The sequence below is a fragment of the Periplaneta americana genome, chromosome 8 (genome assembly GCF_040183065.1).
Source record: "Periplaneta americana isolate PAMFEO1 chromosome 8, P.americana_PAMFEO1_priV1, whole genome shotgun sequence".
Lineage (NCBI taxonomy): Eukaryota > Metazoa > Arthropoda > Insecta > Blattodea > Blattidae > Periplaneta > Periplaneta americana.
In genome coordinates, this window is record NC_091124.1 from 112,081,929 (window position 1) to 112,098,366 (window position 16,438).

General features: G+C 35.8%; 1 protein-coding gene across 7 annotated transcripts in view; it reads right to left on the minus strand.

The window, feature by feature from the left end:
- The window catches only part of LOC138704946 (protein transport protein Sec16A-like), a 572,743-nt gene that overhangs the window by 476,021 nt on the left and 80,284 nt on the right, over nucleotides 1–16,438 (minus strand). For all 7 annotated transcript variants that reach the window (XR_011333490.1, XR_011333489.1, XM_069833405.1 and 4 more), the window contains one exon: nucleotides 14,408–14,749. Coding sequence is in view for 5 of the 7 variants with exons in the window: in XM_069833405.1 (XP_069689506.1) it covers nucleotides 14,408–14,749 (342 nt within the window). In the remaining 2 variants the exon portion in view is untranslated. The remainder of the gene's footprint in view (nucleotides 1–14,407; nucleotides 14,750–16,438) is intronic.

Sequence of the window (16,438 nt, forward strand, 5' to 3'; positions counted from 1 at the left end):
AAATGAATAAAATACAGCAACATTTTTATAGAATAACTGCGTTTCCCAGAGTAATAGGTGCACAGATTTTACCCATGTGATAATTAAATCACTCGGTGGTGAACATGCTGAAGAGTACAGAGGAAGAGATGGAAGATTTTCTATGAACGTTGAGACAGTGTGTGTAATGCTGAACTTAAAATAATGGACATAGTTTCTAGGTGGCCAGGGGCAGTTCATGACCAGACAATATTTAATAATTCTGGATTGAATGGCTAGGTTCGAACAGGGACAAATGGGGAATGCTGTGTTACTTGGTGACTCAGGATATGTGCTGACAAACTACCTCCTCACACCATTTTTACCATTTTTACAGCCAAGGTCACTGGCTGAAAATCTGTACAACGAGTCACATATCAGAACTAGGAATGCTCCTATGGTGTATGGAAGAGACAACTTCCTGTTTTAGCCAACACTCTACATCTGAAACCAGGTAGAGTAGAATCTGTCATTGGGCTTGTGCCGTACTTCACAATATAGTTATTGACATGAAAGATGAGGAACCCCCAGTAGAACCTGACATACAGCAAGCAGTAGACCATTGCTGCTGAACATCAAGAGGATGTACAAGAAATCATTCGAAACAATGCTACCAGGCAAACCTTTGTAAACTATTTTAACTCAGTATTGCAATAATATTTAAATGATACATATACTGTATACACTTTCAAACAGATTTTAAAGTGAAATGATGTACTGGCACTAGCCTAAATTATGCAAGAATTTTACAACAAAAATGAATTAATTATAGAGAAAATATATGCCAATTAAATCTGCATTATCATATTTGCCTAACCATTAATAATACTGTTTTGTATAACCATTGTTACAACATTATGCAAAATAATGTAATCAATTGTCTTGTATGCTCAAATTTACAGTTGGGTAATGAATGTATGTATGGTGAATTCACCAGTAGTTGACCAGTTAAGGAACATTCGTTTCTTAAATCTCAATTTTGTGTGTAGAGAAAGTCATAAGGAAAAGATTTCTACAGTAAAATAATAATGAAATGTTGACAAAAGGTATGGTGCTATTCATTACACATTTAAGAGGACTGTAGTCTGAGCATATAGCTGTTGTGTGTAAGCGAAATAAGTGAAGAAATTTTGCTATTACTCTTCAACTTTTTAATCTATCAATTTACCATTTTTACAGCATACACACAATATTTGCAGATATATTAAGATTTTTAGATTATCTTCCTACCTCATATTCTTGATTTTATATAAATTTTTAAGCTGAAAAATATTAATTAAATTTAAGTTAAAAACATGGATATTTTAGGAACATATTTTTCAGAAACTGCTGGGACTAGGAGGCAGAAATTTTTCATACTTCTATTTCATATGGTAGTGAGGAAGCATGACCACTTGCACTTAAGTTATGAAAATTATTATGGATTTTATAGTCACAAAAGTATTAAAAATATGAAAATTTTTAAATTTTTTTTCAGGATGAAATATAATTTTTTTTCCTACTGAACGAATATTCATACTGTGATTAAAGAGCGGTAATTATAGTCATCTACATTGGAAATATGCTTGAATTTGTAAGAATCTGTGGTGCAAAGAGTTTCTGAGGAAAAGTTCCTAAAATACCTATGATTTTAACTTATATTTAAGTACTGCAATACTGTTTATGAAATCAAGTATATAAGGTAGAAAGGTAATCTAAAAACCAAAATATACCTGCAAATATTGTGTGTCTGCTGTAAAAATTGTAAATTAATAGATTCAAAAGTTAAAGAGTAATAGCAAAATTTCTTCACTCATACACAACAGCCATATGCTCAGACTACCCAGTCCCCTTAAAGCGATATAACATGATGAAATTTATTTTTAAACTAATAGCTTACAAAAATACCAGTTGTTGACGGCAATGAGTCAGTAAATGACCAGTTCTGACCAGTAGTCGACCACTACACAAAAAATTAGATATGACTTTTAAATAAAAGACACACACATATTCTATTACATAACAATTCACTTACATTCTGACCAAGATTGTAACCTGTAAAACTGAAAATGAGAATCCTGTAAGTGTGCCTTTCCTATAGTTTTTCTGTTTTCAGGAAGAACACACTGCACTGTATCCTCAAATATAGTTTCAGGATCTTCTTGTGCACATTTCCAGCCACTTGTTGAGCAAATACATCAGAATCTTCTTCCAACAAAGTAAGCAACAAGTTTTCCTCGCTGTATATTTCACAATGACCCAAGATCCGGTCTTTCACATGGTTCTCTTCACCACTGCTTTGGTTGTTGCCATGTTCCCTCAGAAATATCCAAAGAGGTTGGAATGTAGTATTCCATATTTTCTTGCAGTTTGTGGAATTGGAATAAAGTCATTTGAGCATCCTTACCTGTGCATTATTTAAGGATGATTTTTATTTAAAGGACTTTTTTTTTTTTTTTGACATAGTTATAAGAAATATTTAAAACACAAGTTACATAGAGTCTACATAATTTAAATAAAAAGTGAGGAGCACATTTGCAAGTGATGGACAATTACTGAATATTACTTTATTTTAATCTGGTCCAATAGCTGGACAGTCTGGTCAACTACTGGTGCTTGATAAAAATTCAGACCTAGTAAATAACCACCCCTATAGTAGAACTTTTAAAAACTGAAAATGTGTATATACATACTTTCTATTGCTTATGTAGAAGGCAAAATATGCATTCATTCAATATAATATAATTATATTTCAGAGATGTATTCAGATTTCTGTACATCTGCTATAACATTTCCCTAATAGCAAGCACCAACTGAAGCCATACTGCAAACACATGCTTTGTTTCCTAAATTTCCTGCTTTCTGTAATAGTATAATTTCCGGATCCGCTGTAGTCAAATGAAATAAAGAGATGTTAAAGATCATATATAACTAAAGGAATATTTTGCAGTGTTGCCAGAATGCTTATTTTTAATTAAAACATTCCCATGTGGTCAACTACTGGGCCTTGGTCAACTATTGGTGAGTTCACCCTACTAGTGTCCTGCAATGTTCGAACATGAGAGAGGCAACCAAGATATTAAAAACATAGTCTTATTTCATATGAAAAACTAATCGCAAGATTTGTTCTAAAATTCTCAAGTGATTAATATTACTTGTTGCACGAATGATTGCTGATTTCGAGAAAGACGCTGGCACTGCGTCATCCATCTCCTACACAGTGTTTATGCTTTAGTTCGTCTACTGGCCACCGGCAATCATTCATGCAATGAGTGGAGGACAGTGAATATTTTTATAACAAGTCGGAACAAACATGACAGGCCTCCTTCTGCAGGGCGAACATCAATGAATATCGAACTTCACCACTCGACAAACTTAAACCGAACATAGTGCCTGTAATACACAACGCTAGTATGTACTACAAAATATTGATTACAGTTCAGTTTAGCACGGTTTAACCAAAGTATTTATTAAGTAAGTGTTTATTTCAGTTAAATCTTGATTAATCATATTAATTTCACTTGACATACTGTTTTCATTTAAATTTGACAGGAAGATCTTTACATGAAAATAAGTAGACCTATTTCTTTGACAATAAATGTTAATTTTGTTTTATTTTAAATTGGAACATGTAAAGTAAATAAGAAATAAATTTCTTCAAGAGTTCTTAATTTTTTTCAAAGTTTCCTCTTTAATTTCAATACTTAATTTTAGTTCTTTTTTTCTCAGATCATGAAGCTCTTCTTCCCGCCTTTGTTCCTCTTCCTCCTTTCTCTTTTGATATTGAATCCGTAACTCCACTTCCTTTTTTTGCAGTTCCTGTAATTCTTTCCCTTTTTTTCTTCTTCTTCTTGCTTTTCCCTCTGATAGTTGAGAGATTCCCTAGCTAATTCATGACCCACGATTCCAATTTTTTTCCACTTGAAGACAGACTAGAAGCCTTATTTTTAATTGAAGGTTTAGGCTTTTTTTAACTTGATGTCACGTTCTAGTGCATGATTAGGAGCCTCAGGTATGTTTGTGGAAGGAGATTATTCATGTGATGATAGAAGAGATATGTTTTGCATGCCATTGTCACTAGATATCGGTTCCTGTTCCACACTTGCACATTTCTTTGCTTGTAGAGCGGGATGTAAGGGAGATCTCAGCATTTGTGGAGTATATTTATTCCACAGTTGACCTACTCCTGCACTGCTTGTTTCAACTTCAGGATCACTGTAATCATGAACATTCTCAACGTTAATAGCAGTCACTGCTTTTGTGGCAGATTCTGATGCCACTTCTATTGGCTCATCTACACTAATTTCTTCCAAGACAAAACCACTATTTAATTCACGTGCCATGAAAGTAGCATCAGAATCATATATGCTGTCATGTCCTTCTGCAGAGAGTTTGATCATTTCAAGTACTTTTTCAAATAATGTATTTGTTTTAACTTTATCTGCAGAATCTCCGTTCGTCTGGGGCCTATCCTGTCTCTTTTTTGCTGCATATTTCCTTGCCTCTTTCTTTATTGAACTGTACTTCTAGCGAAGCTGTTCTGCATTTCTGTAGGTAGTTGTCTGAGCATTAAATAACCTAGCGATAGACTCCCATGCTCTTACCTTTTGATTTGAGGTTATGGCATCAGTCTTTTTGTTTACTAGCACATTCCATTAATCATTCACCATCTCAACTAGCTTAAGTGTATTTTCTATATTATAGTTTTGATTTATAATTCGTATCGATTTACTCATTTCTTTATAATAAATTCTGTAGACAAAATAGTGTAAACAATTACTGCACTTCATAAACAAAACACCATCTAAAATATTGCCAACCTCTGTTCCAATTCGGCTAACTATGGAATAGGTAACCTTGGAATAAACGAACAACATACAACACGGTAGCCCATTTATTCAATAGTTAGGTTATTCCACGAATAACTATTCCAAGATTTATTCCGCAATTGTACAACTGGGCCTGATTCTACTGGGGAGCAATTAATCATGATGACTGACCAGGAATCAGCTGCAAAAATCATGGACAAAGGACTGACTGCTTTTACTGGGATGGACAGGGGTCTCTCTAAGATCCTATTCCATCTCAGTAAAAAGATGGCTCAGGAAGAACAGGAGGCAGCAGCCGAGGAGGAGAATTCTCTGGAGTCCATGGATGTTGGAATCTCTGGGGAGACTTTAACTCAAGAGGCTGTCTAAGGTAAGTGCTTTGATTTGTTAATTATGAATATAATTCAAATTAATTTAGAACACTTCAATATGGCAGCTTCTGCCATATTGAGCAAGAAGTCAGCTAAGGAAAATATAGAAATTGCTATCATTAAGAACCTTGGACATAGAAGGATTTTATCAGGAGAGTTAATAGTACTAGGGGCTCACTCTATAGTCCCAATATTGAAAAGACAAGAACCTGCATTTACGTTACAAATTCGATTAATGCTTTGCTTCACATGAAGTTTTGTTCTAGAGATGTGACAACAATTGAAACATCCATAATGGAAGACGGTAGAAAGAGGACTTTATTGTTCTCATCTGCGTACCTCCCTTATGATGAACCCAACCCGCCATCGGAGACAGTGAGGAGATTAATTGCCCATTGCAAAGAGACGGGTAAGGAGATCATCCTAGGAACTGATGCCAATGCTCATCATGTGCTGTGGGGAAGCAATGACATCAATCCAAAGGGCGAACATCTGGCAGAATATCTGGTAAGTACTGAACTAACAAAGGTAATGAACCAACTTTTGCTAATTCACAGCGGAGGGAAGTTATCGACATAACACTAGGGACTAAATTAGCTGAGGACCTAGTTTCAAACTGGCATGTATCATCGGACACTTTTGCATCTGATCATAGGTACATCTACTTTAGAATTAAGTCTCAGATCACTAATCCAGGGATCAATAGGAACCTGAGGAAAACTGATTGGGATGGATATAAAAAAGACCTTTCAGCATTGGTATTGGGTATCTCTAGGAACATTCGTTCTATAAAATAATAGATGTGAAGTTGGCAGTTGACCAGCTGCAACCGTCCATACTCCTATCTTATCATAATTACCAAGCTAAGGTTGCTGGCTTGCCAAGGCAAGTACCTTGGTCTAAAGAGCTAAGCAAACTTAGACATAAAACAAGGAAGCTTTTTAAACTTAACTTAGACGTAAAACAAGAAAGCTTTTCAAACTTGCACGAAGAAATGGTGATATGACCACCTATCGGAGGAAACTTACGAGTTACAATAAGACTAGTCATAAAGACAAAAGGCAGGCTTGGAGAGAGCACTGCTAGGGGATGGAAAACATTCCTAACAGTGCAAGACTCGTGAAGCTAATGGCTAAAGGTGCTCATAAGATAGTAAGCACAATTAAACTACAAGATGGTAGTTACAGTCAGGTACGGGAACATTAGTTCATCTAGGAAGCGTTGATTTTCTGGACTCAAAAGTGGTAGATTGTGATCAATTGACTGACCTGAGGTGACCAAATCAGCTCCGTTTATGTTCGAGTAGAGAGGATTGGAACCTGGCCAGGAATGTGATCACTGTTACTGAAGTAAGATGGGCCATTAATTCTTTTGAACCATATAAGTTCACAAGTCCTGATTTGATCATGTCTGTTTTGCTGCAACAGGGAATTAACTCACTGCAATCTTTACTTTGCAGAATCTATAGGATCTGCCTAGCCTCAGGTTATGTTCCAATGTGACATTTATACTCAACCCTGGGTGACCTAGCTACACCGAAGCCAAGGCATATCGTCCAATAAGCCTATCATCATTGCTTCTTAAAGCATTGTAAAAATTAGTGGATAAGCACATTAGGGACAAAGTACTGAAGGATTTACCTTTACACAAGTGGCTGCAAAAGGGTATCTGTTGGATACAGGGGAGAGAGCCATTAATCCTTCCCATTGAAGACCTTAAGGAACCAACCTGGACAAATACCCACTGTCCCATCCCTACCTTCCCGTGGTGCAGCTGTTAGTAAGCATGATTTTACGAGCTGAACTAAAGGGAGGGGCTACTCATCAATTAGCACTGGTCAGCTTGATGAGTTAATGACTGAATTTGGTATAATTTTCCTCTATTCAATACCTAATTCCCTCTTTAGCCTTTCCTATCCAGTCCTCTGACTGAACTCTTACTTTCTTTGACCCCGACGGCATTAGAGCATTCGACGCCTAGGGGTTCATTTCACTTTCCTTCCTCCTCTTTCTACTTTCTGGTCCTAGTGCTGACCTGCTATGGCACAAAAATCGTCCTCCAGTGGCTTAAGGACGGAAAGCTGGTGATCAATAAGATCTCCCAGCTAGGTCCAATGGACCCGTCGAACAACAGCAGGTGTGGTCCTCCAGACATTCTGTGGGTTGTGTGTGAATGAAGTAGCCACCAAAACGTTAAAATATGGTGTTCACTTAAATCAGCTACAGCTTGCCATTTAACTCCAATATGAATTGAGTACCATTAAGGTAAAATTATCCGGAGGTAAAATAGTCTCCCAATCGGATCTCCAGGCGGGGACTACTTTAATAGTACAGAATCAACTAAACATCTTACAATGGAATGCTGGCGGTATAACATCAGCCAAGAAGACTGAACTACCCAATATACTCTCAGATAATAATGTAGATATCTTCCTTATTCAAGAAGCAAACCTTAATGCTGACCAATTAAAATATTTTTATTTTAAAGGTTTTAATATGAAACTGTTACCCAAAGGTAGACAGATCAGTAGTGGAATTCTCACAGGTATATCAAAGAAATTAATTACAAATTTTCAAATCACAAAAGAAATGGATAATCAAGACAAATTAGAACTAATAAAAATTGAAGTATGGAAAAATCGACAACATTTCAAAATCTACTGTGCCTATAACCCACCTAATAATTCTCTTGATCTAACTTTGTTTGATATACAACCTAAAACTATCATAATTTGTGACTGTAACGCCCACTCCCAACTTTGGGGCTACAATAATGTAAACCAACCTGGAAAAATGATCATGGACCTCCTAAATACTACAACTGCAGAACTTGTCTACAGAAAAGAAGATCCCCCTACTTTCATACATTATTCTGGTTCTGGTACAAAATCAGACTTATTACTAGTAACATCAGATATCCATCAAGAAACCGAGAAAAAAATAATTGAAGACCCTGGATCTGGCCATAGAGTCATCATTGCTTCTATTCATCTCCACCAAAACCGAAGAAAAGAACCCTACAATAATAAAACAACACGGAACTTTAAGAAAGCGGATTGGAAACTATTTACTACAGAACTAGATGAACACCTCAAGCTCAACACACCACTAATGGAAAATACAAACTCAGATAGATTGAACAAATATTTCTGTGAATCTATTCTTAAAATTGCAAAAAAGCACATTCCACGAGGCAAACAAAAAAAATACACCCCATTCTGGACAGAAAACCTGAATTTATTGAAACAAGATAGAGATAAAGCAAGAACCAAAGCAGAACATAGCAAAACACCAGAAGATACTCAAGATTGGAGGAAGAAGACTGCCATTCTTAAAAAAGCAATCATAACAGCAAAAAAGAAATGTTTCAATAAATTTATTGAAAATATTAATTACAGAACCGATAGCACTAAAACATATAACTTTCTGAAGAATATTTCCAATACACAGGAAAATACTAGCCAACCTATTATTCATAATAACAAAACACTAATAGATAGTAGAGATATAGCAAACGCATTTAATAAACACTACTCAAACTCTCACAGATTACATCCCAATACCAAAAAAACTGACAAATTTATCAAAAGAGAATTACATAAAAATAATAAAAACAATATTACTAGCAATATCACAAAACTGAAATATTTATCAAAATTTTACTCCCAAAGAATTAACTATAGCTATACAAAATTTAAAAACAAAGAACTCTCCTGGCCCCGACAACATTCATTCTGAATTTTTTAAACATCTGGGAGGAAAAGCCAAGTCCGTACTTTTATCCATTTTCAATTTATCATGGAACACCTCAATTCCTGCAGCTTGGAAAAAAGCAATCATTGTGCCAATTCACAAAAAAGGGAAACCTGCTCATGATGTTAATAGTTATCGACCAATAGCACTATTAAGCATGATAGCAAAAACCATAGAGTCCATGATCTCTAACAGATTAACTTGGTATTTAGAATCTCAAAATCTTTTATCACCAAGACACGCCGGCTTGTCTTGGTGATAAAAGATTTTGAGATGAACAAGTCATACAAAGATAGTTTTAACAAGAAAGAAGATACCTTCGCAATATTTATTGACTTTCAGTTAGCATATGACTCTGTTTGGAGAAATAAATTACTACTAAAACTCCAAAAATTAGGTATCTCCAGCAATATGTTCAGATGGATATCAGAATTCCTTAGTCAAAGATTCATTGCCACTAAATTCAATAATTCACTTTCTAGTTACAGACAAACATATCGAGGTCTACCTCAGGGCGCTGTCCTCAGCACAACTTTATTCAATATTTATATAAAAGACTTACCCTCCCTATTAGAGGAATCAAACATGAAAACAGCACTATTTGCAGATGATATAGTTTTGTGGACTTCCGGATCTTACAGACATAGAGACAAAATTCAAAATTCTGCTCTTAAACCTCTAAATCAACTACATGAATGGAATACATCAAATTTGATGACACTCAGTTTAAACAAAAGTAACTACCAAATATTTTCACTTGGTAAAAAAGAAAGAGAATTCAATATCCAATACAATGGCCAACACCTTCCTAGGACTTATGAATCCAAATATCTTGGAGTTATTTTCGATAATAAGTTAACATGGAGCAACCATTTGAAATACATTTCTCAAAAAGATCTTAAAAGATTCTCCCTTCTAAAAAGACTAGTAGGAAAGAAATGGGGATGCTCTAGGAATACTTTGAACACTACATACAAAATGTTTATACAGCCAGTGCTGACGTACTGCGGAGAAATTTTAATTACTTCACCTTTCATAAACGACATAGAATATGTTCAAAACCAAGCTCTCAGGCTCATTACTGGTGGAATCAAAACAACTTCAATAGATTCTATGAGATTCCTCACTAATATTAACAGCAGCAAAATGACAATAGAAGAAAAAGCACTGATTCAATATGAAAAACTTATCAGATACCAGGAAACAATTGGCATTCATACAGTCCTCTCTGTAGATTGAAAACTCAAAAAAGTTTCATATCCATGGTTCAAGAATTAAAGCAGAAAATCAATATCCCGAATTTAAAAGAAAACTTACAAATTAAACCAAACCCTTTAACTCCGTTAAATATTGAGTATAATCTAAATTTAACAGAATAAATACTGAAATCAGAAGTAAACACTGAAATAATGAAACAATTGTCTTTAGAGACAATTAATATTAGGTACCCTCTACAAAACTGGCTTCATTTATACACCGACGGATCCTTGATCTCCAGAGAACAAGCTGCCGGTGCAGGTGTTATGTGCTGTCTCTTCTCACTTCATAGATCTCTTGGATATGGAACAACAAGTTTTGATGGAGAAATCGTTGTAATAAGTGAAAGTCTCAGGAATCTTCTATTTCACATCAATAAATTTAAGAATGCAGTTATATTGTCAGACTCCAAAGCAGCTATTCTATCAATAGTCTCTAAACACACACCTTCATCTCAAACAGCAGAAATAACTAAAATGCTCTCTCAATTAATGTCACTCAATAAAAGAATTTTATTCCAATGGATACCATCCCACTGTGGAATTGTGGGAAACGAGAATGCAGATGTACTAGCAAAGAAGGGCAGCACTGCTACTTACAGAACTGTTACTAAATCTATCTATTACTCTGTGAAAAGATTTATTAAATCTACATACTTAGACTTCAACAAACAAAATTTGATAGCACAATCTCAAGAGAAAAAATGAAATTCTCTGCATCATAATCCACAGTTAATTCCCAATTTACCACGAAAATCGTCTGTAGCTGCATTTAGATTGGCAACAGGCCATGATTGTTTGGCCAAACACCTGCATAGAATTGGAATATATCAGTCCCCTAACTGTCCATTGTGCAACTCAAACCAAGAAATGGATTCGGAACACCTCAAAATCTGTGCTTCAGTGGCTGACCATGATAATATGTTTGAAAAATATTGGTGTGCAAGAGGTCAAATGACTTTATTGTCAAACGCCTGGCATTAGAAAACAACAAACAACAACAACCTTTACACAAGTACCAATTTGCCTATCTACAAGGTAAATCTACAGAACACCACTTCATCATGTTGTCTCACCTATTCAGAATGTGCTGGCTTTTAAGGAATTGCTATTGGAGCATTTCTAGATATAGAAGGAGCATTTGATGAAACTTCATGTGAAGTGGTGTCAAAAGCCCTTCAAGAGTATAATGTCCATACACTCATCTGTAGATGGACACATTTTATGCTAGAAAATATGCATATTAGCATGAGCCTATTTTGACAAACTAAAAGTGAATACGGCCAGGGGCTGTCCTCAAGGTGGCATCCTTTCACCCCTGCTCTGGAACCTAGTTGTGGATGCCTTGCTGCGAGAACTGAATGGGGCTGGGTATTTTAATATCAGCTTTGCAGATGATATTGCTGTAATTGTTAAAGGGAAATTTCCTAATACAATCTTCGAAGTGTTTCAAGTTGCACTGAAAAAGATTGAACTCTGATGCAACAGAAACAAATTTCTATTAATCCCAACAAAACGGTAGTAGTACCTTTCACTAGAATGAGGTCTAAGGGAACTTGAAGGAACTGACTTTTTTTGGTGAGATGATACCCTATTCTTCACAAGTTAAGTACCTAGGACTCATTCTGGACAAGAGATTAACTTGGAAAAAGCATCTAGATTACTGCAGTGCCAAGTCCTACGAGATTTTTTGGACCTGTAAAAGAATGCTTGGTAAGACTTGGGGTCTAAAACCTAGGATTATATATTGGATATAAAACACTATGGTAAGATCTTTATGCCACACTTATGTGGTAGTCAAGAGTTAAATTAAGGAACTGCAGGACTGAACTTAACAAAATGCAAAGAGTGTTTTGAATAGCAATAACAAGAGCATTTAGAACAACTCCCACTGCAGCAGTGGAAATACTGATAGGACTCAACACATTACACATCTGGGTTGAGGCTGAGGCCCTCATGGCATACCATAGAATCTGTTGCCAGACAACGGTGTTCAATATTGAACACTTGGAACATCTCAGACTCTCTTGGGATAGTGATGTTTACCAGATTCTCAATATGAGAATCGACATCTTGTCACTTACCCAGAGCACAGTGAATGGGAAAATCAAGTTAAACCAGACAACAATAAGAATCTAGTCTGGCACACTGATGGTTCCAAAACCAAGTCAGGAACTGGTACTGAATTATTTTGAAATGGCACCAAGCTTTCTTTTAGCTTGGGTCAATATGCCACAGTCTTTCAGGCTGAGATTTTTGCTATCTTAGCCAGTATCAGAGAAAATATTAGGAAGGGCTACAATCGTAGACATATTCTTATACTTTCAGACAGCCAAGTGGCACTTAAGGCACTTGAAGCCCTCTTGGTTAAGTCGAAACTGATATTGGAACGCCGCAAGTCCCTCATGATACTGGCTGAAAATAACACAGTTCAACTGAAATGGGTGCCGGGACATGCAGGGATTCGTGGTAATGAGAGAGCAGATGTGGCTGCCAAAAAGGGAACTGAGATCCCATTCATAAGATCTGAGCCTGTGTTGGGACTATCTCTAAGACCAGTAAAGCAGGTTATCGGGAACTGGATTCTCAAAAAACTGTGATGGCTGCAGACACACTAAGGCCCGCATAAGAAATTTTAATAAAAGCAGGTCAAGTGACTTGTTAAAATTGAGCAAGAAATAGCTCTGCTGGGCAGTTGGATTCCATACAGGACACTGTGGCCTCAAGAAGAACCTGTACAGGATGGGACATAACATCAACCCAGCCTGTGCTCGTTCATTGGAAGATGAGTCTGTAGTTCATCTATTGTGCAACTGCAATGCACTCGCCCATCAAAGAGCTCTCATATTTGGAAAACATTTCCCAAAGCTTGAAGAGCTATCAACTGTCCCAGTCCATAGTTTGATTCAGTTCATGAAGAACATCAAACTATTGGACTGTAAGGATATTATGACGGGGATGCACAATATATCTTTCAGGTCACAGTGCTAGAGCTGTCACAGCCCTCCACCTTTTAAATTCAATTCAATTCAATTCAATGCAATTCAATATCTTCAGTTCCGAAAAAGAGTTTCATTCACTTTGTAGTATGTATTTCACTTAACACTTGGTCTAAGTTGATAGATCATTTTGCATAAATCAGAGCGCACAGTGTGAAGGCAACTTTCCACTACTTTCAAGAGAGCAATCTTTAAAAAATATACTGTACATTTAAATATCCTAAGTATTCACTATAGACCAAACAAAATACACTGAAATGAACACAAACTATCTATTATACTAATACGAGTACATGATCACAATGTACGGCCAAAAATTGAAATATACTATACTGCTTCACTAGCATGATAAATATTCGACAGTCTACAATGAGGAGGAGAATATGATGATAAAAATAAACAATGATAGAAACAAGGAAGAATGGAAGAAGAAAAGGGTACAACCTAGGAAAGAGGAAGAAGACAAAAGAATCTAAACAAAAAAAATGAGAACAGAAAGTGATGATCTGCAAAATTAAGATTATTTGAAGTCACAGGGTTTGCATTAATGATATATGCGATAAATCTTGGATTTACATTGAGAAAAGTGTCTATTCTTACTCAGCACACAGAAATCGAAACAATGCAACACACTGTATAACAAAGATTTAACAGTCAATCCCTTATATCAAACATTCCCAGTTTTGAGAGAAATGGTGAGAAGGTTAAAATGTATTGGAAGTTCCTAGTTTTGGAACAAATTTTTTCCAAGTTTCAGTTGTTAAAATGAGTCTCACCATTACAACTACAGTGCATACCAGAGAGAGTTTGTGAGTGAAGGTAGTTGTGTATCCGAGACAAATATGTTAATGTTAAAATTCTATAATGTGAGGCCGGATTGGGAGAAACGTGATACAGTCGTCTAACATTGTTTCAAGAATAAAGAATATTATTTCGATACTAGAAGAGAAAAGTGTGGCTTCAAAAAGACAAGCGTCAATTCAAGATTCGATTCTCATGAAAAAATCCGAATAAGAGGAAAAAGAAAATATTTCTTTTGTTCCCATGTAAAAAAAAACGCTTCAATTATACGAAATTTTTGCGATAATATACCTAATTCACGACAGAACACGAAATATATTTTTATTATGAATTTTTTCAAAAGTAAATGCGAAATTCTGTGGTCCCTAAATATTATATGTTATAAGAGATTAAAAACTGTACCTTGTTTTCCTTCTAGGTCTTCGACTGTCGTGGTCTCTATATTCTTTTCTCATCTCATAATGTCTGTGGTCTCTGTCGTCCCTGTAACGTCCACCACTGGATGAATCATCCCTGTCTCTAGCACGATCCCTATCACGTTCATACATGGAATCATATTTTCTATCCCAATCATCTCTCTCTCTATACCGGCCTCCAGGAGAATCTGCTCTATCTCTGTCTCTGTCTTTCTCATAGTAATTTCTGCCTTCCGTATTTCTGCTTTGTTGCTGAGGACTGGCTTTGTTGCTGTCCTCATCTCGAATATGACGTTCTCGATCTTTCACAGAGTTTTCACGCCTAGAACTATTAAGAAAAGATAATTAGTTTATATATGTATGTATACAGGGTGTAACAGGAGCTCAACAACAAACTGATAGGAATGATAGACCATGCATAGAGAATCATTTTTTGTTAAGGAACATATACTCCCAAACACTTCGTTTATGAGTTATGCACAGGTGAAGGTGCTCGCCCGTAAGGTTCGGAATTGAATACAAACAATTGTACAGAAATACCATTTTACTGAAAGGCATGTCCTCACAATAGATATTCAAACAGTCGGCCCTGTGCCTCATTACATGCTTCATACCATCGCAGTAACAATCGCCCAACTCTGTCGAGCATGGCAGGATTCTGTTTGACATTGTGAAACACAGCATTTATTTGGTCAATCAGCTTGACACACCCCAAAGAAAAAAATAAAGGAGTGTTAAATCGGGCGAACGTGCTGGCCACGCAACAGGTCCTGCTCGTCCAATCCAATGTTCTCCATAGTCGAAGGTTAGTTGTGCTCTTGCATCGACATTGAAGTGTGCTGGGGCTCCTTCATTCTGGAACTAGAGATTGCAGCGCACAGCAAGTGGTACACTGTCCAGCAGGTCCGGAAGTGTAGATAAGCTGCCCCAGTTAACCTTGCTGGCAGAATTACTGGTCCCAGCAGATGAGTACCAACAATTCCAGCCCAGATGTTGACTGAAAACCTGTGTTGGTGATTGTGAACAGCAACTGCATGTGGATTATTATAATTCCAGATGTGACTGTTCCTACTATTGAAGTACCCAACACACATAAATATGGACTGCTACAACAGAGTGAGGGCTTATGACGCAGATGAACAATGTACGAGTTGGTTATGGTGCATGGTGTGCGCACCTTGATAAATGTGCATAACTTATAAATGACGTGTTTGGGAGTATAAATGTTCCTTAACAAAAAATGATCCTCTCTGCATGACCTATCATCCCTATCAGTTTGTAGGCGAGGTCCTGTTTCACCCTGTATAATAATAATAATAATAATAATAATAATAATAATAATAATAATAATAATAATAATAATTCTTTATTTATACTGGCAGAGTTAAGGCCATAGGGCCTTCTCTTACACTCTACCAGGTCACAAAGTATACAAGCAGTTGCAATTTAACAAAAAGTTAAAGAACAGAATACTAACATATTACAAAAAAAAAAAAAAGAAAAATATGAATATATAAAATTAAAAAGAAAATTAAACAAAGTCGATGGTTAATGAAATGATCAATCTCAGTATAAAACAGCTCTCTTGATTTGTTTTCAACACATATTGCTGGTCAGACAAAATCAGTGAAGTCATTACTACATATGTGCTGACGATAAGAGTTTCAAATGATGAAGGAAATAGTGGACTTTTCCCATTGCTGAAGAAATATGGAAAACATACATTAATAATAATGGTCTAAATGGAAGTGGTTTGAAGTTATTTATATGCTATAATTTAAAAAATCCATTAATCATACAGTAATACAGCGTGTAAGTTAATATCCCTACCTGACATTACTTTAAAGACAAAAATATATAAAATGAAGAGATAATGAAAAATTTGAAGTCAAAGTTTAAATGACATTTAGGATAAATTAAACTGTATAAAAAGTATTAGAAAAATTTAAAACCTATAGACAATGAGAATACTTTCACTACAGCGTAATTTAACTTCATACTCATAAAAAAAATGTAG